General features: G+C 41.3%; 1 protein-coding gene across 2 annotated transcripts in view; it reads left to right on the forward strand.

Moving 5' to 3' along the window:
• The window catches only part of DENND1B (DENN domain containing 1B), a 176,344-nt gene extending 160,325 nt beyond the window's left edge, over positions 1–16,019 (forward strand). Inside the window, exons 20-22 of one of the 2 annotated variants that reach the window (XM_081865866.1) lie at positions 3,579–3,667; positions 7,008–7,224; positions 7,749–16,019. In XM_081865866.1, coding sequence (XP_081721992.1) covers positions 3,579–3,667; positions 7,008–7,224; positions 7,749–8,291 — 849 coding nt within the window. In that variant the 3' untranslated portion in view covers positions 8,292–16,019. The remainder of the gene's footprint in view (positions 1–3,578; positions 3,668–7,007; positions 7,225–7,748) is intronic. The other variant, XM_081865867.1, reaches the window with a different exon arrangement.
• The last annotated feature ends 8,912 nt before the right edge of the window (positions 16,020–24,931 follow it).

Here is a 24,931-nt window from a genome sequence, read left to right on the forward strand (position 1 = left end):
TAAATGACTTTGACAGTTTTTGCAGGTGCGCATTCTATGCTGCTTCATCTAGTAGAGCTTTGAAAAGGATTTACTGCTCTCCTTTTGGGATTTATTAAGGGTTTCTTTCCTCTCTCCCCCCTCCCCCTTTTCTTTACACTGGTGTTTCTTGCCATTTTATAAGCAGGTTGTTTTGCAAGTTATTTGCCACAGGTACCTATTGAGTACTGTCCGTTACTTCACGGACGATGAGTGACAGAAATGTTCTCTCCTCCCCCATCTACACACTTCAACCCGTGAACTCAGGGCACTGAAAACAGAGCGGATCCAACAGAGTTTACTTTGTTTCATTTTGCTTTTATTATTGTTAAAAAGCACCTCAGGTTTTCTGTGTGCCTTTGACTGCCCCCTTGAAAGTTTGCCTATTTTTCATCTGAATTCTGGACTGTAGAAGAAAGTGTGCAAAAAATTAATTAATTAAAAATCCTAAAGGGGGATTTTAAGGATCCAGGGAACTATGAAGTTACTCACCTACCCCTAACAAGGCACAGCTCAAGGAGGTTCCCAGACCTTGAAAGCGAAAGAACTGCGATACCCCTGAGCTTGCTGGACTGACCTCAAAGGAAATCCCTGAGCAGCTGAGCCAAAGATTTTCCCTCCCCAGCTTATGTGACTGGTAACAGTCCGGTCACAACACTGACCGTGCTCTGCCTGTAGTCACAGGGGCTAAGAGTGCTTTGGAAGAGAACAGAAAGGTTTCTCCTAACTTTTAGCTCAATCTTGAAAGAGTACTGGAAACTCAGGAAAATTCCAGTAAACAAGTGCTCAAGTCTGCAAATGAGAGCTGGACTAGCACATAAAAGAACTAGTCTCATAGTGAAATGTAAAAAGCCTCTTATCAGTTTCACTCCCAATCCCTATCTGTATGACTCAGAGCATCCTTTACCAAACTTAGTTGGTGCACCAGCTATTACTGTAGGGATGCGGGTGGCGCTGTGGTCTAAATCACTGAGCCTCTTGGGCCTGCCAATCAGAAGGTTGGCGGTTTGAATCCCCGCAATGGAGTGAGCTCCCGTTGCTCGGTCCCTGCTCCTGCCAACCTAGCAGTTTGAAAGCACGCAAGTGCAAGTAGATAAATAGGTACCTCTGTGGCAGGAAGGTAAACGGCGTTTCCATGCATTCTGGTTTCTGTCACGATGTCCCATTGTGCCAGAAGTGGTTAAGTCATGCTGGCCACATGACCCAGAAAGCTGTCTGTGGACAAACGCCAGCTCCCTCGGCCTGAAAGTGAGATGAGCACCACAACCCCATAGTTGCCTTCGACTGGACCTGGATCCAGGGTCTCTTTACCTTTACCATTTCCAGACAAGGGAAGCCTTATGGCAATAGTCCGTATATTTCATGATTGGACTACTGTGTAATTTGCTGTTTGTAGCAAATTGCTCTTGACCCTTTTTTGGAAGCTGCAGCTGGCTGCCTACTAGCTAATGAGCCAAGTTCATGGTTTTGTTGTTGACATTCAAAGCCCTGGAGAACATGGGCCCAGGTTATGTAGCATGCCAGCTCCCCTGGTACTGATGAGGTTGAGCTTTAAGATCTTCCATGACTAGCAGATGGTCACTTTGTGACAAGGTGGAAGCAGGCCTTCTGGGTGATAGCACCCTCTGCATTGGCCTTCCTCAGGTAATTCACAAGGCTGAGACACTATTAGCTTTAAATGCCTCTTTAAAATGCATATGTTTACCCAAGCATTCCCTGAATTTTTATTTTATTATTTTATATACTGCTCTGTTTTACTTGTGACTTACTGTTGCTGTTTTATCTCTAGTTTTTAGGAAATTTTATTCAATATTGTGTTTTTATGTAAACAGCTTTACTATGTTTATTATAATTAAATGTTTTATAAATTAAAAAAATGGTACAGAAAGAAAATAAGAAATGATAAGCCCTGGGTGGTCGTAGAGAAGGCACTGCCACCTCCCGTTTTCTGTATTTAAAGGGGGAACAGTGGTGACCTTTCTCATAGGACTGTTTCAAAAATTAGCAGGATAAAGATTGTAAAACAAGTTTTCTCATTAAAAGAGCTTTTAAGTGACAGGTGATAATATTAAACCTTTTAAAGGTTTGGAGACAGTGACATTTCTCCACTAATTTTATGCAAGGATTGTTCTGTATATAGCTATCTCTTTAAATAAAAACACACACAACTAAATGTCAGCATCTTTATAGCATATGTCTAGGTATAAGGGAAAACAGAAAGGTGGCCCCGCCCTTCTACAATTAGAATTGGGAAAGTACCTATTAATTTTTATTTTCCCATTGGAATATGATCTGTCCCATCTTAATACAAAATGTTGGCAGAACCACAGTTTTCTGTGGACCTTTTTGAGGAAATGAAGATGAGCGTAACAGTACCAGTGGAATTTTGCCAATTTTAATTGGAGAATTCATTTTTCATTCCCCAAAGGCATCCTTTTCTTTCCTTTTCCTTTTCTTTTAACCCTGCCATATTTACAAACTGAATATTCATTGTTTTCAGAAGCCATTCTGTGGACCTTCACAGTAATCCCATGAGGTTTTATTCTGCTGTAAAAAAACCAAAAAACTAAACCTATCCGTGTTTTCTTTAAAAGAAGAATACTACCATCTTATCTTTATATTAGGTAAGCTCAGGAGTATGGGGCAAGAATGAACAGAACGAAATAACACAAATTCATGCTGCATCCCATCTGTAGGATTTAAAAAATAAATAAAAATAAAGAGGCAAGATAGAAATACTTTAATAAATATTGGAATCTGTAGAGCTGGCTAAGACCCCAGCAGAGACTTTGTTTGTGTATGAGAGTAGATATACTTTTATTGGCACTCAAATGTCCAAGTGCCTTGTGACATTACATTTGAGTCATGTTCTCTTGTAGCCTGCCATTCTGTAATATGTCCTGGCTATCCCCTTATTTTTTATTCAACCTGCTAATGCTTCTCCATGGTAGCACACTTCCTAAAGAGGTCCACTTACCTTTTACATTTGTTAAGTGAGGAATAATAATAATAATAACAATTGCTGCCATATCCATAAGCTTAAATGTACTGTTAGCTATGTCTTCATATTCCCGATGGTGACTTCTTCAATAGTAATATATTAATTTTTATTTTGTACATGTCTTCAGTGCTAGTCTAGAAATTTCTGCTGCACTTTAGAGGATTGCTAGTGTATTTTTATCTGTTTTTAGCTTTGATTTAATTTCTGCTTCAGTTTTAATATGTCATTTTGAATTGAGAGAGAGAGAGAGTTTACTGTAACTATATATATGAACTCTATATATATGAACAAAATAGTCCGTGCTTCATTTGTGATTTCAACCCCGGTCTGAAACAACTTTGCTCTGTCCATTGCCTGTCAATTCACCCTTAATTTTTCATCTGAACTGCTTTGGATAAGCGACGAGTCCATTTGAATACTTCACATATGACTATAACTGATTCTGTGGACACTTCCATTGAAATTACTGGGCAGTATTGTTTATGAATACTTCTGTCCCTCGGCAGCCTATGTGAAAATCAGCAAGAAGCCCTGAAGCTTATAACTTTTGCCTTTGCAGACACGGTTTGGGCATCTCCATGCCAATACATATAACCATGATCTAGCCTTGGACGATGATGCGGACGATGAGATGGATGGAGGAAGCAAGTAAGATGAGTTGTTAAGAAGCCCAGCTTGCATTCAGTTCTTCATCAGAGCAGTTTTAGATGCAGGATAAATGTTCCATTTTGCTGTGTGGAGAGAGTTCTGAGCTGCTGCTAAACAACTCTGAACATAAGCCTGGTGGTGTGGGGAGAAATCGGTCAGGAAATAATAATAATAATAATAATAATAATAATAATAATAATAATAATATTTATATCCCACCCTCCCCAGCCGAAGCCGGGCTCAGAGTGGCTAACAACAGTAAAACGATAAAACATTCTAAAATCATTTCATTATAAAATTAATTCCAATCAAATTAATGGCAACCATTGGGCTAGAAGTTCTGTGAGGATTGCCAAAGGAGGGAGTCAGGCTGTGCCCTGGCCACTTAATGCACTTAAGGATATTAAGATATTATTAAGCAGCATTCAAAAGCATGTGTAGGAGAGAAGAAGCAGTATCTTGATCCAGGGAAGAGTAGAACCAAAGGTTAGAGGCAGGTCGATTTGGGCAAGCAGGACATATCTCCACCAGCCTCGGCCAGCCCCCACCTGCCTGCCTTCTTACTTTCCACCAGCCATGGGATGTCATTGACTCTGGCTTCACTTCCTCTTGGACTCCCTGCCTCCCACCGTACCCTTTCCAATGTCCAGTGGGCATCAGCCACCACTGGAAAGGGGATTACAGGGAACCCCTCAAGTAGGAATTCCAAACCTGTGCTCTAAGCCACCCTAGTCCATCCAGACTGAACTGGTCATGTGCTACAAAAATGGATTGGTTGGTGCCTTTGAGTCCTCACCCAGAAGAGAGGCTTTCTACTGCACCTTCGCACAGTTTCATACTCTCTGCTGGTTTCATTCAAAGCAGCTTCTGCATTCGAGCATACAGTGGTACCTCTGGTTACGTACTTAGTTCATTCCGGATGTCAGTTCTTAACCTGAAACTGTTGTTAACCTGAAGCACCACTTTAGCTAATGGGGCCTCCCACTGCTGCTGTGCTGCCGACGCACGATTTTTGTTCTTATCCTGAAGCAAAGTTCTCAACCTGAGGTACTATTTCTGGGTTAGTGGAGTCTGTAACCTGAAGTGTATGTAACCTGAAGTGTATGTAACCTGAGGTACCACAGTAATTAGATTATTCAGGGTAGAATCCTATACACACTAGGAATAAGTACATTGAATTCATTGGAGCTTGTTTCTGAGTAGATGTGTCTGAAATTGCACTGCCAGTTGTTCCTGATGCAGAAATGTAGCAGAGTTGTGCACCCTTAGAGGAGGCTGTCCATTGTGTCTCTGTATGAGTCACTGCTTGCATGTGCCTCTTCACAATTTCAAGGACAGATCGGCAACTTGTAAAGCAACTTACCATATTTTTCACTCTATAAGATGCACCAGACCACAAGACGCACCGCACCTAATTTTTGGAGAAGGAAAACAAGAAAAAAATATTCTGAATCCCAGAAGCCAGAACAGCAAGAGGAATCGCTGCGCAGCAAAAGCAGCAATCCCTCTTGCTGTTCTGGCTTCTGGGATAGCTGCGCAGCCTGCATTCGCTCCATAAGAAACACACACATTTCCCCTTACTTTTTAGGAGGGAAAAAGTGAGTCTTATAGTGCAAAAAATACGGTATATGATACAGACTCTTCTGAGAGTCAGTACCTCTTACTTACTGTACTAAAAGCTGGTCTTTTCATCTGTAATAGTGCAATGTACAAAATTTACAAAGAAGTGTGCCCCAGCTTTACATGCATACGTAATTTTATTTGTGTGAAGCCTTTCTACTATTCAAACCATGTTCAACATGAAAAAATACATAACCACAACATAACAAAAGCATACTATAAATAAAACATGAAAAAACAAAACAAAACAAAACCGAGCAATTCCCACATAAATCACAACAAAAGCTGAAATAAAGATACTAAAAAACAAACCAACAACCCAGAAACAACACCCTAGCTTAATAGTGTGTTCAGCACTCAGCTTTTGTTGTTGGAAAAAACAAAATAAAAAAATTCCTTCCAGTAGCACCTTAAAGACCAACTGAGTTAGTTCTAGGTATGAGCTTTTGTGTGCATGCACACTTCTTCAGATACTTTCAGTGGGATACGTGGATTGTAGAGGGTTCTTAATTCTAAGACCCTTGGGTATAATGTCCAGGTTCTTGCATTTAGTAAGAAAGAAGATATCAGTCTGTACCTGTGCAAGTTTCTTGGTGAGGTTGATGGACTTCCATTTCATGCGGCTCAATGTGGTGCCTTCCATAGTTCCAGTTACAGATAGGTAGCCGTGTTGGTCTGCCATGGTCAAAACAAAATAAAAAAATTCCTTCCAGTAGCACCTTAAAGACCAACTGAGTTAGTTCTAGGTATGAGCTTTCATGTGCATGCACACTTCTTCATCTGAAGAAGTGTGCATGCACACGAAGAAGTATCTGAAGAATATCTGAAGAAGTATCTGAAGAAGTATCTGAAGAAGTGTCTGAAGAAGTGTGCATGCACACGAAAGCTCATACCTAGAACTAACTCAGTTGGTCTTTAAGGTGCTACTGGAAGGAATTTTTTTATTTTGTTTTGACCATGGCAGACCAACACGGCTACCTATTTGTTGTTGGAGTCAGTCTGGGATGTGCTCTCCCAGGCCACGTGGAAAAAGGCTGCGAGGCAGGGAGCAGATCTTCCAGGACTCAGAGTCAACCTATCAGAAGTTTAGGAAAGGCTGCTGTAAGACCTAATTGCAGTTGTAATCATGATCCCTTGATCTATGAAATACATTAGGGATTTGCTGTAGAAGAATGTCTGTCATAAAGAAAAAACATGTTGAAATCAAGGTAGGCTTCTGAACAATTAATTGTATCAAAACAAGTATGATCACAAGGCTTCAAGACTCTCCCAAAACATTATTTGCAAATATAAAGTTTTGAAAGAGGTGAGTCTATGCTTTTGCAAAGTTAGATTTTCACACACAAAAAGTATATGCATCAAGGCATTGTCACAATGCGTTATAGGTGTACATTTTTTTATTTTTGCCTGCAGCAAGAAACCATTTCCTAGCCTGCCATTTGAAGCAAAGGACATGGAGAGCCATTCATACGGACACACATTAAATTTTAAATAGACACTAAAAAGTTATTTATTATATCTGAATATGCTGCAAGATAAAATGGTTTAAAATAATCCTGTGCTGAATCCTTTTTGGTTTCTTATGATGAATACAGAGGGTTCAGAAGTCACTTATTTTATTGAAATTGATCTTTATAATAATTCTCCTGTAAAAAGCTCATTCATTTTCAGATTCATTGTTGCGGTCATAGCTATGAAGTGGTTTTCTGTTTTCCTCTAGATTGTCATCTGAAGATAGTGAGGAAACATCTTGTTGTTTGTATGACAGTGATGACTCTGGGGAAGTGGCCAAAACATCTGTTCCTCCTGGAGAAATGGACTTGCTAGGAGAGATTTTGGATAGTCTGAGTACACACAGTTCGGATCAAGGGAAGCTCTCGGGAGCAAAAAGCCTGGACTTCTTTCGATCAATGGATGATATTGATTACAAGGCAACGGTTAGTTATCCCACCCCTTGCATTTCCAGTGTTAAAACTTCTTTGCATCCACATAATCTTCTGTTGGTGATAGGTGCTGCCTGGATGACAGGGTGTTTTAGGGTCTCTCATACATCATCTTGCTTCTGTGATAACTAGGTATTGCTCCTCAATGTCTGACTGTGGTGTAAAAGTGATGTGTACCCCTGAAATCTAAAGCAGAGAAAGTGTGCTTTGGCTGCACAACACATTGAGAAACACTTCTTTTTACCTTGAAATGGAATTATCTTGGTTTCAGTTTAGCTGCTTAATGTTGGAAGGAGAAGAGGAATTAAAATTTGAATCCTATTAAGAGGTTGTTTGCAAAAAATAGTTGTTCAGTTTAGCACATCATCAATACAATGAAGAACAAGTAGTTCAGTCATTTTTTTAAAAAAATAATTAGTTTAATATTTACACACCACTTTTCTGTAAAAAAAATGGCTGTTTTTTTGGAGACCCCAGTGCCAAGAATCCTCATGTGTTGCCTGTTCTTCTTATTTCAGAATAAATCCAACACGCCAAGTGAGAGCAATCTGGCTCTGCTTTGCAGTGGTCGAACGTCTGACCCAGCTGACTGGAATCTTGGGCAAGATGACAGCATCCTCACTGGGAAGCAACTCCCCCCGTCTCCAAGGAAACGCGTTCCTTCGACTGGATACAGAGAAAATCTCTTTGTGCCAAAAACAGGAAGTCCCACCCATATCCCTAGTGCCGATGATGTGAACTTCTTCAAAACTCATGCAGAATCTCCAAACCCATCTCAAGATACTATGCAGTTGTGTTCTCCAGGAGTCTTTCAAGTAAAAAAGACAAAGTGGAGCGAAACACTAAGCAGTACCTCAGCGGATGAGATACCACCAAACTTGAGCCAAAATCCATCCTCTCAGGTTCCTTGGGAGAGAGAAGCCAGAACAGGAAACGAAATCCTGGAAGAGGGTGGTCTTCTTCACGAAGTGGTGTCTTTGTGTAAAATGACTTCTGCATTCAACCATGGTTTAAACATTTCAGGGGACAGGTTTTCCAGTAGCAGCGGGAATAAAGCGTAATTTTTTTATTTTTATTTTTGAGGGGAGAAATAACGCTCCTGACAAAAGACTTAAGGAAGACAACTCAGGATTCCGTATCACATAGCAAACCAAAACATCACAGAGGAAGTGACAAACCTTCCGTTTTGCTAACCTTCATTGTGGTTTGCCTTAAATGCCCATTTTCTCCCTCTTGCTTTGAACATATCTTCGGAACACATTTCTTTGCTGCATAATTTCACAGCATGGGCCTGGATTGGGGTGGGTGGGGCCATAGCTCGGTGCCGGAGAATATGCTCTGCATCCCGGGCGGCCCATGTTCAGCCCCTGATATCTCCAGGTAGGTCTAAGAAATGTCTGAAACCCCAGGAAGCTGTTTTCCATCAGTCTGGACCACAGGTGGGGAGCCTGTGATGTTTGGGCACATTTCATGTGGGTGAGTGAGCCCGGAAAGAAGAGAAGGGTGCTTTGCCCACTGCCAAAATGCACCCTCCCCTATAGATTACCCACAAGGGAATGTGGTGATCCTTGGAAGTATTTAGGGGCCCCCATCTTGGTGTAGACAACACTGAGCTAGATGGACCCATAGTTTGACTCAGTATAGGGCAGCTTCTCGTTCAGCTACTGCATTCTCAAGTCAAGCTAATAGTTTGATTCCATATTTAAGCTTCAGCTGGTATTTGGCACCTGCTAGTTTTTACCATTTCCCCCTTTCCCTTTCCAGAAAGGAACATATCTTCCCAGGTAGGCATTGACTTTTATCTTGCCGGGCACAAAGTCAACAAATGCAACATTGTTCGTCTGGAACTCATTAAGTCCTGTCAATCCATGATCCAGTTGCCTTAAAGTTTTAGGGACTCGCTTACATATTGTACAGGATGAAATGCAAATTGTTGGAAAAGAGATGCCATGATTTCACAGCAGTGAAGCGCATGAACAAAGGGAAATATGGGTCGTTTCCAAACCGCAGGAACTCATACGACCAACAGTGGTCACTCATGTGACCGTGTGTTATGTAGCAATGTAGTTTCCACACGAGAGCCTGGTTCGAATGGGAGCCTCTCCCACATGTTTGTCTTCCTTGGTGAGAACTCTTTTCACCTAGCCAAGCAATAGCCATCAGTGAGAGGAAGGGTCTCTTCATGTATTTATCACCATATGAATTAACTGTTACTGGTTTGTCTGAATTTACCCCCAAATTGGGTCCTTTACCAAGTAGGCACTGTGGCTCTGTCTTCCAAATCCTGAAAAAATGGTACTGTGTGTTTTTAATCTTTTTTGAAGTGCTGAAATACAATGTGAAGTTTACAACTTTTAAAAGGTGTTACTCACCGTCATCATTTTTGCATCTTCAGTTTTCTCAAAGGGAAAAAGCTCAAGCGGAACAGGTAGATTTTTATTGGCATAGAATTTCCACTGTTTTAATATTTCTGTGTTACAGTTGATCTGCCCTACTGGGGTTCATGCCAATTTAACCTTCAGAAGTAGTGTTTTAAAGTGATGTTTAGGACTTGGATCATTATTCGATGTGCTCCTTGAACAAATTTGAATGTTTTCTTTTTTAAAACAAAAATGATATCAGCAGCTGAAAAATAATAATATAAAGAAAGTAATTTAACAGTGTAAATCTGGGAATCTCTTTCCAGGCCTAAGCAAAGGAATCAAGGGCCACACACAATTTCTGAAGCTTAATCATAACCTTTAGAAAGATGCATCCAAAACAACGTCTCTGCCATCCAGTGGCTCAAAATTGGCCTGCTATGGGATGCACCACAATGCTCACCAATGGCAACTTTTAAAAGTTGTCTTCCGAAAAGTCTTCTCTTAAAAGCAAACCTTTGGTGCGTAACATTAGTGTCCAAAGGTGCCTTTCAAAGAACGTTTTGTTAAACCATTTGGAAGTGGTATTCCACATATTTATAAAGTGGGTAGTATACTTTTAGGCACTATACAAGTAACAATTTAGTGTGGAAGCCCATGGCAGTGTCCTTTTTCCAGGACCTATCTGCTTAGTTAGAAGGACCTATTTTCCCTGTGTTTGTGCTGTTCCCTCCTTCCCCCTCCCAATGTCTGTGTTTGTCCTTTCAGTTGTCACTGGTGGTGGTCTAGATTGCTTGAGTCAAGAGAGTAGTGATTAGGTGAGGGTATATTTATGTCTCTGTGTACATGTGTGGATGAAGGTGCATGTTCCATAGCCCAGTGCATAAAGGAGCTTCCAATTCTTCCTTCATGAAAAGAAAAAACTCTATGCATATGGAAACTTCCTATTACAGCCATAACGGGTTTCTTTCAGTAAACGAGAGTGACAAAATCCTGCATGGATGGTTTCTGAATCATAGGGGGTGGGAGGCTGGAGGAGAGAAAACTAAGAAATGTCTGGCAAAACATGCAGGTTTTCAGTGACTCACATTGTCAGTGAATGTGTTTAGAGTTGCCACGCTAATGTCAAATACCGTTTTATGTAATTCTTACAGTAACATGAGTAATGTGTAGTCTTGTTGATGAAGCTTTGAAATGCAACTTCATTTTGACCCCACTTAAACTGCAATGTATGTAGATTTGCTAGAACTGTTAGCATTCACGCATCGTTTATCACTGATAAGATTTTTAGGAGGCTAATAGTTGTGCCTTACATTTTTGCCCTGAATAGTTGCCAGTTAGCTTTCTTACTGTCAAAAGAACATTAGACTTGCCAAATGAATCAATTTATCAAATATTTAGTCAGTGTCTACTCTTTTCCCCACTGATTATGATGTAAAATTCTCAATCACTCGCATCTGTAGCATTTCGATGTTTACTATAGTGTCATAGGAAAACAAATCGTTCAATTTCTGCTTCATTGCCACATTTCCCCCACCATATTCAATGTTCATAGGAACTTATGAAATCACAGATTTTAATACAGTGCTCACAGACTTCAGGTAACCCTTAAAGTTTCTCAGGAATCCCAACTAAGTAAAACTGCTTTGGACCATTAGATTCCTTTCTCCACCTACAAAATTTCATTGAAAGTTAACCTAGTTATTAAAGACAATTCAGTACTAACAGTGTTCTAGCCTTTTTTAGTTGCAAACAAAGGTTGTCACATTTTATTTTAGTATATTAAATTCACCAGATTTTAATATATTATTGGAGCTTGCCATGGTGTTTCTCATATGCTTGGGGTCATTAAGCCCTTTGTTTTAAATCCCCAAACTTGTAAGGTTCTGAGAGCATCTACATATTAGGGGATCTAGCCACCAAGGACTTTCCTTGACATTAGCAATACTCCAAAATTGGAAAAGGCTATCACAGTAACTGATGGAGCTAATGGATAATAAACTGTTATTCCATCTCCTTTCCAAACCCTTGAATAGTGCTCAAGATAATGAAAAGGTCTTTGCCAAGTTTCGGAAACGAAAGTTTCTTAAACTAACAGGAGACCTTACGTGTTCACCTGGAATTCTGTGCACTGAGAATGAGCTAGAATGTTGGTCACAGATTGTAAACATTATGCAAAGAAATGAAAACCCCAAAATGACCCAACATTTTGCATGGTGTGCTGTTGGAAATAATGAAAGAAGTCACTTTTTACTGAAACTTGTACTGTTCCCTAGCATTTCAAAGAGTGATATTGCTGCTTTTTGATCGCTAAGAGTTGGGTTATCAAAAGCTGTCAGTACTGGCTAACTCTGCTCCCAAAGATGTCAACAGTAGTTTTCCAATTGATTGAATGTGCAGCCTGCACTGATGAGCACCTTTGTAAATGTTAATTTTCATTGTTATAGAATAGATAAAACAATACAATCTACCAGAAGATTCTCCTGCAGATGTCCCACTGATGTGAATTCTTTGGGGCTTTCACAAGAGAACTTTATGGTGGATTGTGCCCCAAATTATATTAGACAGATTATCTCAAGCAGAATGAAAATTTCTTTTTCTTTTCTTTTACATTGTGTCCTTGCAAAAGGAGGATTTTAAATAGCTTGCTTTGTGCAGAAAATGAAAAATAGTAACTAGCTAGTTACCAAATTGAAGCCTTTCATTTTCATAATCATCTGCTAAAACTTTTGTTCATCTGACCAGAGATAATTCAGGATCCTGTTAAGCTACAAAACTAGAAAAGTAGTTCTGTTATCATAGGCTTTTCTTCAGATATTTTTGCTCATAATAGGGCAAGACTGGAGCTGAAGTTATTGCTAACAATACCATCTACTTCTCAATGTAATGCAAGGAGGATAGGTACAAGAGAAAGTCACCTCTCTCCCTAATCTGTGTGGCCAGAGGGGAAAGATTAAAATTCCTGCATAGGATATCAGCTGCCTACATCTTCTAACTTCTTAAAAGAAAGATCACTGGTAGAGATGTAAGAAGGCATTATTTTATATTCCGCAGTATAGTCACATGCAGAGCTGTTTCCATTCTGCTGCAATTCATCTTCACCCAAAACCATGTTATTCATTTTGCTGTCTGCTGCAGTGAAATTACATAATTACATAAATTAAGTTGTTGTAGCATCATTCCATCCCATTAATTTCAATGCAAAAGAAACGTAATAGAAATGGGAGGTGGGGGTGGAACATAATTATGTACTGTTTGTGGATTGAGAGCAACATCAACAGTGAATACTTAAATTCACTGGATTGATTTCTATTCTGGACATGGGAAAAATCAACAAAAATGGCCATTTCCATTTCCATTGTTATTCTCCAACATGCCTAGTCACAGGATGACTGCAAGCTCTGCTGATTTTAGCTCTGAAGACCATTGACATCACTCATAAACCAAACTCCTTAATCTTACAGAAAAGCAGCAAACCACCCTAGATTTATTTATATATATTTTTTCCAGATCCGAGGCAGGAAAAGGGTGCTTAGGGACTCTGTTTCCTTTTAGTTTAACTTGCCTAGGGGCTGCTTTAATAGCTTCCAGGCAGTTAGGACTGGTTCTTTTTCCCCTTCAAGGACACCACGATACTCTTTGTGCCATTCCGGACGTTATGACTTATGAGATGCATTGGATCTTAGCCGAGTCTAAGATGTTTGCCACCTGTGGTGGAAATTCCAAATGGTGTCTCTCACATTAAAATGGGTCAGAGTAGAGTTGTGCGGTGTGCTGTTATGTAGATCCCATGTGTTTCAGTTGTGTTTGTGTAGGGAGACTTGTGTCTTGGGGCCCCTTTAGTCAGATCTGCCTTTCTCCTCCTTGCCATTCTCGGTGGCACCCAAAGGCTGCCTTGATATGAGAGATCCAAACAAGGAATCCTCCATTATGAAGTCGTCTTGAGTGCTAAGCATTAAAAAAAAGGAACTCATTGTTGCATTATGTCCCACCAGCTTTTCACACACAGCAATCACCTCTCTCCTCGGATACACTGTACTGGGGGTTCTCCTGGCCCCTTCGCCCCACCAATTTTGGGGGAGCCCTCTTGTGCAGATGGGCATCCTTTCACAGGGCTTCCTCTGATAGGGTGCATCAGGTAAATCCCACTAAAAGAGTTTGTGGACAGCAGACCCATCTCTCACCCCCCCCCCCCGCCTGCAACTCTTCTTTGACGAAAAGGTGTTTATAGATTAGTTTGGGTGGATTCAGTACACTTCTGAGTGCTTCCCTAACATCATAAATAATATTGTATGTATATTAATAAGCTTTTTAATTTAGATTCTAGGATCAGTATTAATATGGGTGTGTTGAGGAGGAAAGGGACAAGAAAAAAACGGAGATTCTTGGTGAACCTTCTCTCCCCTTCGCCAATCCCAGATATCATGATAACAGCTGCAATCCTATACACATCTATCCTGGAAATAAGTCTCATTGAACTCAATGGTACTTAACTTCAGAGTAGATCTTTATTGAATTGCACTGCAAGGGAGATTCCGGGATGTGAGGGAAAGTACTAGATTACAACAAAAGATGGATTTTGTGCAATATCTTTGCTTGCTTTTATTGTGTGTATATGTGTTTTAAAAAGAATTTATTTTGACAACTAAAAACATCTGCTTCCCCAGTAGATCTTTGAGATTAATTTTTCTGGGGTGTTCGTTTTGCTTTGCTTTGTTTCAGGATCGTGTAGAGTTACATGTAGCATTTAATTACAGTTGTCTTGTGGATGAAAGTATTGTACATTGTCAGTAGACAAATGGCATTTCTGTTGACTGAAGATGACTAGGGACGCCACATTGTTGTGCTATAATGATAAACAGAAGTGTTGCCAATTGCATAGTAGACAACAGACTCACAGCTAATGACGTCTATATTCCACACAGTACTTTGTAAGTACACAGCAGGGTAGTTTTTGTGTTTAATTCACCTGGAAATTCTGCTGCTAACTTCCTCTGTCCTTTGAGCAAGCAAAATAATGTTTGTTCCATATGATGGATGGTAGGTGGCAACTTATGGTAGACATTTGCAGCTTCATAATCCAGCATGTGGCATCCTTAATTGATATAAATGATTGCTCAGATCAATAGATGTTGCAAGTATCTTTTAAATTGTTTGTTAATGATGTTAATCCATGTATTTGATGTACATTTTCTTCTCATGGCCAAGCATTTTATCAGGAGCTATTTTAAATTAACTTACTTGAATGAGTTAACTGAAGCACTGTGTAATTTATCTAGCTCTAGATGCAACTTACAAACAAGGTTTGTGGTAAATTTCTTTTTCTGTACATGCCCATGCTACCCATGAAGCTATTTCATGGAGGTAGTGAAAATCTAGCATATTTCAATTTATGTCTCAGAGAAGAGAGGGGGAAATGTCTCTTTCTGTGAACAGAAGAACCTACCTTTGTAACGGGCCTTATCTCTAAACAGTTTCATAGCTGCCTTTTACCCAGTTTTGAAGAAATCATTTGATACAGGCATTGTGGGATAAATAATCGTTTGCATGGAAACGCATTTCTTGATCTCTTCTGACAATGCAAAGCTATGTAAATGAATCGAAACTGTGTTACAAATAAAGCCAACAAGGGTTGTTCCTTTTTTTAAAAAAAGACCAATTAGGGCTTCGATCTGTAGTGTTGCACACCTTAGCTTAGATAACAGGAGATTTTCCTCTAGAGCACCAGTTTCAGCTGAAGGCACCAGGACCCACAGGTGGGACATACGCTTATGAAAGCAGTGTTATGCCAGCACCATTTAAAACAGTAATTTGAGAGAGAGAAGGAGAAGGAGACCATTGTAATGGAGTTTGAAGCTCCTTGAACATTAATGAAGCTGTGAAGAGGAGAAATTCAGCACGTGCAGCTTCTCAGTTAGTTCTCGTTTCCCTTGCATCTGCCAACATCTCTTTTGTACAGGAGTCCTATCCTCCTTGCACTTCAAGGAGACGAATGGGGAGAAGATGTGGAGGGAAGGACCCTGGCCCTAAGGTAGGACCATCTCCAGGGATGGTTGGGAAGGCTCCTTTCTTGGAACCCAGGAGAACACACTGCCAGTCAGTCTACTGAGCTAGCGGAACCAACGGCCTAATTCAGCTTGGGGAAGCTTCTTGCATTCCTATGAACATATAGCAGTTGCAGGGGATTAAAAGCCAGCCAGTCCCTCGTTTTAGGTTGGGATTAGGGATGGGTCCTGGGCCTGAAAGTGTTGGGACTACTGCCCTAGAGTTTAAAGACTGTGGAACTCAAACTCCTGTCATATGTCAAACTCCTCTATATGCACTTTAAATTGACCGTTTTTGCTAATGTTGGTACAAAGTATTTGGTAAACACGTTGCCATAAAGTGCCCCACGGTGTAATATAAAATAAAAATTACTGAACTCAGAAATACACATTGGGTCTTGTTTTTGGCTTGATGGTTCATTTGGATTACATTTGGCTAAAAGCTACATTTGAGAATCGAACTGTTAGGTTATACCAAGGCGGTTTGGAAGCAAGACCGTTGCTCTGCAACATTTGTTTGTTTTGAACATATTTCACAGCTTTCCAGAAGTTAGGGAAAGCTGGACATGGAACCATAGAATAATAGAATTGTAGAATCGGAAGGGACCCTAAAGGTCATCTACTCCAACCCCCCACAATGCAGGAATCTCAGCTAAAGCATCCATGACAGATGGCCATCCAACCTCTACTTATAGACCTTCAAGGAAGCAGAGTCCACAGTCTCCCAAGGAAGACGGTTCCATGGTCAAACAGCTCTTACTGTCAGAAAGTTCTTCCTGATGTTTAGTTGGAATCTCCTTTCTTGTAACTTGAAGCCATTGGTTTGAGTCCTGCCCTCCAGAGCAGGAGAAACCAAGCTTGTTCCCCCTTCAATATGTTGGCCCTTGGGATATTTGAAGACGGCTATCCTATCTCAGTCGCCTCTTTCCCAGTCTTAATGCACACTTTTCACAGGTAAACTGTTCTAATTTGTTGGTTTCTTTGAGCATTACAGGGAATTGATCTCCTCTCTCAAAGCAGTGGGATTTTCATTCAGCTCCAACTCTGACCTGAGATTTTAGCAAGCATTGCCAACCATGTCTTTGCAGTCATAAGACCGAGAAGGTTGTTTACAAAAACCAGACGGTAAATGGTGCACCCAGTGTAACATTCTATGCTTTTTTCTGTGCTACCGTGTTATAATGACCTGGTTAACACATCATGCTAAGCCAAATCATGGCTTGCAGATGCTTCATGCATCCTTGGATGTTTTGCAGCTGTGCTGCAGTGAGCCCAAGCCATAGTTTAGCATAGTTTGCTGTAGGAACCTGTGCTCTTCAAACTCGTGACAAGCAGTAACCAAGATTTGCCCTATGATTTTATTACTGTTTTTCATTATTTTTTTAAAGAATGGTTTAACTGTACAAAATAAAATCAAAAAGGAGGGAGACAAAAAGAGAAACGGTATACTATATCATTATAAGATTTAATTACAATTTCATATATGCTTATCTAATGTACAGGTATTATTATTATCCAAATACATATATGTTTATTTTTAACCTACTATATTTTGAATAAATGTGTTCCAGATGTCATTATGCTTGGCCATGCAAAGTCTCCATCTATAAGCAATCCGTTCATCAGTTGCAAGTGTAGTTGTATCTTCAATTCATTGATTAAATGGAGCCGTACGCTTACCTTTCCAATGCATCGGTATCAGTCTTTTGGCCGCATCAAGGAATCCATTTACATTGTCCAGTTGTCAAATTCCATAAAGTAGGTATGTAGTTCTAAATAATATTTTCTTCTGAAAACTTTAGCTCCCCCCCTCCACAGTTATATAATCCACTGCTTTCTCCCAAGACGTAATAAGTGTAAGGCATTGTAAAAACATGTGTTTTAAAGAAGCATTATCCCTACTACATCTCCAACCTTTCCACCTGGTGGTCCGTCCTCAAGTCCTATTGTTACTATTGCCGCTTCCTCTTTTGGTTCTGGTTTAGCAATTGTGGCATGATTTGGCAGAGGGGGCTGCTACTTGCTAACTCCTGCGTTAGCACCAACTGTGCACATGGAAGAATGCAAAGGAAGATAAATCCGCTAGCATAATCTTGGCCTCACTTAGGACAGAAGCATCTCATGGTTGGCATTTTTCACTTTGGGGCCCTGATGTAGCACTTCTGGAGAAACATGCCTTGCGCTTTCTTGAAACATGTTCTTTTGTGCATTACGTGAGAACATGAGATTCCGAGGAGCTGGAAAGCCAGCACTCGCAGGCATGTCAGTAAGACGGACACAGCATCTCGGCAGTTGAAGAAAAATGGCCGTCCAGCCTGCAAAATGACATCTACAAACTGACTTTGACATGAGGTGGGCATGGCACACAATCTGGCTGGCACGGAATTAAAGCCATTCCTTAGAAACAAATGGCAGGTGCGGTTAGCTGCCCTCTATGAACAATGGCATCCCGGCTGCCAGATCAATGTTGGCAGCTTTGATCCCCAGTCAATATTTTAAGAAGAAAAAGAGAGAGGATCCCATCTACTGAGTCATCTCTCAAGCCTGACAGCTACAATAGCAAGCAAGCTTGTCGCATGTCCAGCTAACGAAACAACAACAGGGGATGCTGCAAAGATGGAAACCCCTTTGAGTTATTCCTGACAGAATCACAGTAATATTGTCAACCCTGAACAGACCACTCCTCCTTGGATGCGCTGTGAATTCTTCTCACGGTTCTACACAGTCCTCTAAACATACTTTATTTGTTTAACATTTAGCATCTGTCCCATCCTTCCAAGCTTGGAGTTGTATGGAAATATTCACAAAGGGTTCAAATGCAATAAAAAAAGTCTAAAATTTCCCTCTTGCAACTGCTTGATTCCTGGCCACTGAATGCTGGAGTGCCACAATTTTACTAAAAAAATAATAATGGTTCAGGGGTGGAGATATTGTGCTGAATTTCTTCAGGATGTTGTGAAATTCTCCAAACAGTTTATCAGGGGCGCAACTTGCCACTAGCAGTAGGTCCATCACCTTACCAAGATTTTGTGTTGCAGTTGCTGCAAATGGCAGCTTCTTGCTTGCCTGGATGCAAGGAGTGAGAGTATCTTTCTGTGTGTGTTACTCTACTGTACAAAAGTCCAGTTTACATTTCCTGCCCCATCCACATATGCCTCTGGCCCCATTCACCCTTGGCATATGGCCTCCTGGAGCTTGCCTAGAGGCAATCTGGCCCTGAAAAAGCTTCCCCATCCCTGATTTGGAGGGACCTGACAGGATCATTCAGGACAACACTTCAACAAAGGCTAGTAGAATAGGGTCCAATCCTGACTAAGCTGCTTTGATTTCAGAGGGACAGATTTACGGACACCCTTAACCTTCCCGCTGAAATCCCTTTGGCCTTCGCTTAGCCTGGGACATGCCCATGGCAGTGTGTGCTTAACAGTAAGGTAAAGGTAAAGGGACCCCTGACCATTAGGTCCAGTCCTGGCCGACTCTGGGGTTGCGGTGCTCATCTCGCTTTATTGGCCGAGGGAGCCGGTGTACAGCTTCCGGGTCATGTAGTCAGCATGACTAAGCAGCTTCTGGCGAACCAGAGCAGCGCACGGAAACGCCGTTTACTTTCCCGCTGGAGGGGTACCTATTTATCTACTTGCACTTTGTTTTTGTTTTTTTTAAATTTTTATTAAGAGTTTTTTTTTTAATACAATAAACAGAGAAAAACAGCATAAGCAAAGAACAAACAGAAAAGAAAAACAAACATAAAATTTAGCATCGTGTAATAACCAACTTTTCTTCATTTTTGGACTTCCTCCCGTCTCTCGCTCCTACTTTCCAAATTTATAAAACTTTAACCAGCAATTTATCACCTTATTTCCATTCTTATTGTACACATTTCCAATATTTTGTCCCTAACTTTGAATATTTTTATCTAGGTCTTAAATATCTAATTTTACCATAATATTTATTCAAAATTTATTTTTCTCATAAGCTTCACTCAATCTCATAGTCTTTTCACCAAACTTTATGGTGCCCTATTATTTTCAAATCCCTCATCCTTCTTAACACTCATGTAATTTACAGTGTTTTTGTAGGTAGTCCTTGAATTTCTTCCAATCCTCTTCCACTGCTTCCTCTCCCAGGTCTCGGATTCTGCCAGTCATTTCTGCTAGCTCCATGTAGTCCATCAGTTGCATCTGCCATTCTTCCAGCGTGGGCAAATCTTGAGTTTTCCAGTATTTAGCGACAAGTATCCTTGCTGCTGTTGTTGCATACATAAAAAATGTTCGATCATTCTTTAACACCCTCTGGCCAACAATGCCCAAAAGGAAGGCCTCTGGTTTCTTAGGGAAGGTATACTTAAATACCTATTTATCTACTTGCACTTTGACGTGCTTTTGAACTGCTAGGTTGGCAGGAGCTGGGACAGAGCAACAGGAGCTCACCCCGTCGCGGGGATTTGAATCGCCGACCTTCTGATAATCAAGTCCTAGGCTCTGGTTTAACCCACAGAGCCACCCGTGTCCCTTGCTTAACAGTAAATTTCGTTAAATGATATTTCAAAAAGTAAGACTGACGGGGAAAATGTGTTACAGCATAAGTCTATATAAGTCTAATCAGAAGTAAGCCCTATGGAGTTCAGTGAGGCTTACACGCAGGTAAGCATGCACAGGATTGCAGCCTTTGTGATTTTTTGCGTGGCTGTTTCTCAGGCTGCCTGCAATTCTGCATTCTGCTCTTGCCAGGTATTTTTGTGTGGCTCCCCAAAGGAAGACGGAAGAATTCCAACTCCCTCTCGGGGATTCCCCCTGCTTTTATCGCCGCAATGATCATCACAGGGAAAGTAACGATATCAGATCCAGCGACTTGGATTTTTATCAAGTCTGACAGGGAACAACAACCAAAAACAAAAAAAAACTTCAGCGATGCCTCCAGTTATGATGTGGGTTTGCTGGTATGCAGCTAAAGCAAGGGAGAGACTTCGTGGTTTTTCATCAGCCAAGGAGGGGGGAAATGGCTGGCAGCAGCTTTAAATCCCTGGAGGTTGTCAGTCTGGTTGCAAATTCCGCATGAAATCCATCAAGGAGGATGAGGTTTGTGCCTTTAAAAATGCCTGCACGGAGCTCGAAGTTTGTGCTAATTTCTGCAGCTCTGTTTCTTTTCCAAGCCACCTTCTGTGCTTCTGAGCTGACGGATGGATTTGAAGATGGTTCACAAGTGCGTCAAGAACACTTGATTACTCAGCTCTCAACAATCCCAAAGCCCAAGGTGTGGGTGGATAGGTATGGTGTGGCTTTTCAGGTGATGGGCCGTGGCAGGAAAGCTCTGCCTCAGGTTTGGATCTGGGATGGCTCATCCACACATGCAAGTTGAGTCAGCCTGGAGTGAACATGCACGTGTGAATCAGGCCACGCATACATGCAATTTATTTACGAGCAACTGACTTGGAATGTGATCAGTGGAAGTGTTTACTTTTAAAGCAATAAAACAGTGAAGCAGAATCTATGGCACTTTGGATGTTCTTGGACTATTGGCTCCTACCATGCCTGGCTATATTGGTCCTGCTTGCAGGGGCTGCCCATCTCTGTGGCAACAGTGAAGTTTAGGCTGCTGTGTGCATAGTCTCTTTAAACTTGCTCAGCGTTTATATACAGTCATGCCTTGGAAGCCAAACACCTTGGCTCCCGAACAAATCGGCTCCTGAATGATTGAAACCCAGAAGAAGTGTATCTGAAGAAGTGTGCATGCACACGAAAGCTCATACCAAGAACTGACTTAGTTGGTCTTTAAGGTGCTACTGGAAGGAATTTGTTTTGTTTTGACTATGGCAGACCAACACGGCTACCTATCTGTAACTGAAACCCAGAAGTGAGTGTTCCGGTTTTCAAATGATTTTTGGGAGCTGAATGTCTGGGGCAGCTTCCGCTGTTTCAGAAGCCGCGCTTTGGTTTTTGAATGGTTCCGGGAGTCGAACGGCCTCCAGGAATGCATTCTCTTTTAAAACCAAGGTACCACTGCATTAGGGATGCGGGTGGCATTGTGGGTTAAACCACAGAGCCTGGGACTTGACGATCCAAAGGTCGGCGGTTCTAATCCCCGTGACGGGGTGAGCTCCCGTTGCTCAGTCCCTGCTCCTGCCAACCTAGCAGTTTGAAAGCACGTCAAAGTACAAGTAGATAAATAGGTACCGCTCTGGTGGGAAGGTAACGGCGTTTCCCTGTGCTGCTCTGGTTCGCCAGAAGCGGCTTAGTCATGCTGGCCACATGACCTGGAAGCTGTACGCCGGCTCCCTCGGCCAAGAAAGCGAGATGAGCGCCGCAACCCCAGAGTCAGCGATGACTGGACCTAATGGTCAGGGGTCCCTTTACCTTTACCACTACATTGGGCACGTGATCTTACAGGATCACATTTTACATGTTCACTGAGCTAAAGTTGGCTTTAGCCTGCAAACATTTATGCCCCAATAAACTCTGTTAGCCTTTTGCGATGCTACAGAGCGCTCTGCTTATTTTGCTGTGTGGCAAAAGGCCAACATGGTTAGCCCTCTGAAAAATGGGAACGTGGTAGCCATGGAAAGAGACTGTGAAATCGTCTCCTGCCTTCCAGCAGCTCATCTCCTTCTGAACCTATGTGGTGGCATTCCCAAAAGCTGGCTCCTTCCTGTGATGAATGAGGACGATAGAGGATGCCCACACTCAGTTTGCTGTAGGGTAGGAGGGCTGCCACATGCAGGATTTTGTCATGGGTTGCATGAGTAAGCCACTATTGTGTGCATGAATCGCTCTGCATTCTTAAAGTTTTGCACCTGCAATTCCAACATGGTGCAGGGATCAACATTCCCATTCCATGCAATGTGTTGATTGTAAGCAGGGGAAATATGGAGAGAATGTAGCTTCCTGTATGCTTGGATCCTTTGGCGATTACTCGTAGCTGAGTAAGATTGTCTTCCATAAACACGGTTTTAACAGTGAGTCCATAAGTGACTGTGGAGGCCAATTCTGGATCCACACGTCCTTCCACAGTGGGGACATAGGTTTCTGGGTAGGAGTTGATCATGGTGAGGGTTTGCCAAGCATGCCTTCCTCTTAGCATGTTTCTGCCTTTTATCCTAAGTTCGAGTGTCTTCAAAGTCCATGATATCTTTGGTAAAGGCTGTTCTCCAGCTGGAGTGTTTGCAGGCCAGTGTTTCCCAGTTGTCGGAATTTATACTACATTTTTTTAGATTTGCCTTGAGAGAGTCTTTAAACCTCTTTGGTTGACCACCAGCATTGTGCTTTCCATTTTTAAGTTCGGAATAGAGTAGTTGCTTTGGAAGATGATAAACAACATGACCAGTCCAACAAAGTTGATGTTGAAGAATAATTGCTTCGACACTGGTGATCTTTGCTTCTTCCAGTATCCTGGTATTAGTTCGCTTGTCTTCCCAGGTAATGTGTAATTTTTTTCAGAGACACCATTGATGGAATCTTTCAAGGAGTTGGAGATGGTGTTTATAAGTGCTCCATGTTTCACAAGCACACAGTAAGGTTGGTAGTACAGTAGCTTTGTAAACAAGCATTTTGGTTTCCCAGCGAATGTCCCGGTCCTCAAATGCTCTGCACTTCAGTCAGGAGAAGATACATGCTTGGATATCTACCTTTCAAACCAGAGCCTGAAAATCCCATTTATTTCCAGTATCTGGTGCTCTCTTGCCTTATATAGAACTTCACTAGTACATTCAGCCAGAGAACCACCTCTGTGAATCATTACTTTCCTTCCTGCTCTTCACATCTGGTGGGCATTGATGGTTGTGTGTGAAAAGGCGAGAGGAAGCCTTCCTGGTGTTTTGCTTTTTTAAAAGAAATGCAATACCAGATTAGTGTTCCTGCATCGGTCTGGCAAAAAAGAGAAAAGAATAGCATATAAACTGCACATAATTTTCTTTGAAAACCAGCTTAGCAACTAACGACAATTCAAAATAAAAGATCACAAGATCATGCCAGAGTTTGCTGAAGGAAGGCAACTTTTTCCTAGTGGCAAACTACTGCAGCCTTGATTGTCAGGGGCGAAATAAGCTTGCCCCACTGCAGAAATAATGTGGTTAGAGAATGTGTTTGCATCTGAAACAAAAGGTAGGCGAAAAGTGTGCATTGACTGTGTAAAAAAAGCAAGAAACACTACCACCCGGCTTGCATGGTGATCTCCCTTGAGAGAAAGGCCACAAACCAAATTACTTTTCTACATATGTAACCTTTTATTGAATCAGGTCATTGATGAATCTAGACCAATATGGTCCACTTTAACTTGCAGAACTCTCCAAAACCTCAGCAGAAGTTTCTGCTCTAATATCTTTCTCCACTCCAAATATTCAGTGGAATTTGCTTTTCTGTCAGGGTTCAACATAGGGCCAAACCATATGTGATTCCCCCTTCCCCTTTTAAACTTTAAAACATTTCACATGCTATTGGAGAGGGGTGTTTAATCATTTGCCGTATGATGCTTCCCCTGTTGATTGCAGTCCTGCATGCAAGATGATATTTGTGTATGTTTCCCCCAGAGATCTGAGATGGGGTGTGACTTAAATTGGGGAGTGGCCAATTGTCCTCTAAGCCTTGATCCTGTAAGGACTTTTGGGGGCTTGCCCCTGCTAGCCTATGTGAGCGAGATATGCTATCTTTTTTCTCTCCATTTGATATTCCAAGACTCCACCAGAACCTGTGCACCGACAAGGAAGGTAAAATGCTATGCATGTATCATTAAGTTACACACATAAAACATCTGACATTTTGATCTATTCCAAGGCTAGATGATATGCTTCTGCTATTTGAAATATATATTAAAGGAGCTTGCTGGGAATTAAAATGTCATTTACAAATATTTGTATTTGACTTCTTGAGTCAGTGCTTGCTCTAGATCCCCCTGGCATATTTAAACCGCAGGGTCGGGATTAGCACTGACAGTTAGGATACTTTGAACAGTGTTGGCATTTCAGCCTAATTAGTTAGGATTTATTTTATTTTATTTTTTGACTTTTGGACCTTTTGGTTACTGGCCAGAGGTTTCCCCGCCCCTCGCCTTTCCCGTCTTAGTGTGCTTGTCTCATTTGTTGCTTTTTAAAATGTCAAACAGCCTGTCTTTGTTTATTCCACCCCACTGTGTATCTCCTTCCCATAAAAAAAATATGACTTCGCATTTTCCTGATGCAGATCGGCTAGGACTGTGCCGAATATTCTCCCATTTCATTATTCACTTCGAATTCATTTACCAATGCCCACCACAACCTCCTGCTCCAACACTGCTCTGTGCTCATTGCTCTAGCTGCTCTTTCCCAGCCTG

The sequence above is a fragment of the Podarcis erhardii genome (assembly GCF_964252035.2).
Source record: "Podarcis erhardii genome assembly, chromosome: 6".
Taxonomy (NCBI): domain Eukaryota; kingdom Metazoa; phylum Chordata; class Lepidosauria; order Squamata; family Lacertidae; genus Podarcis; species Podarcis erhardii.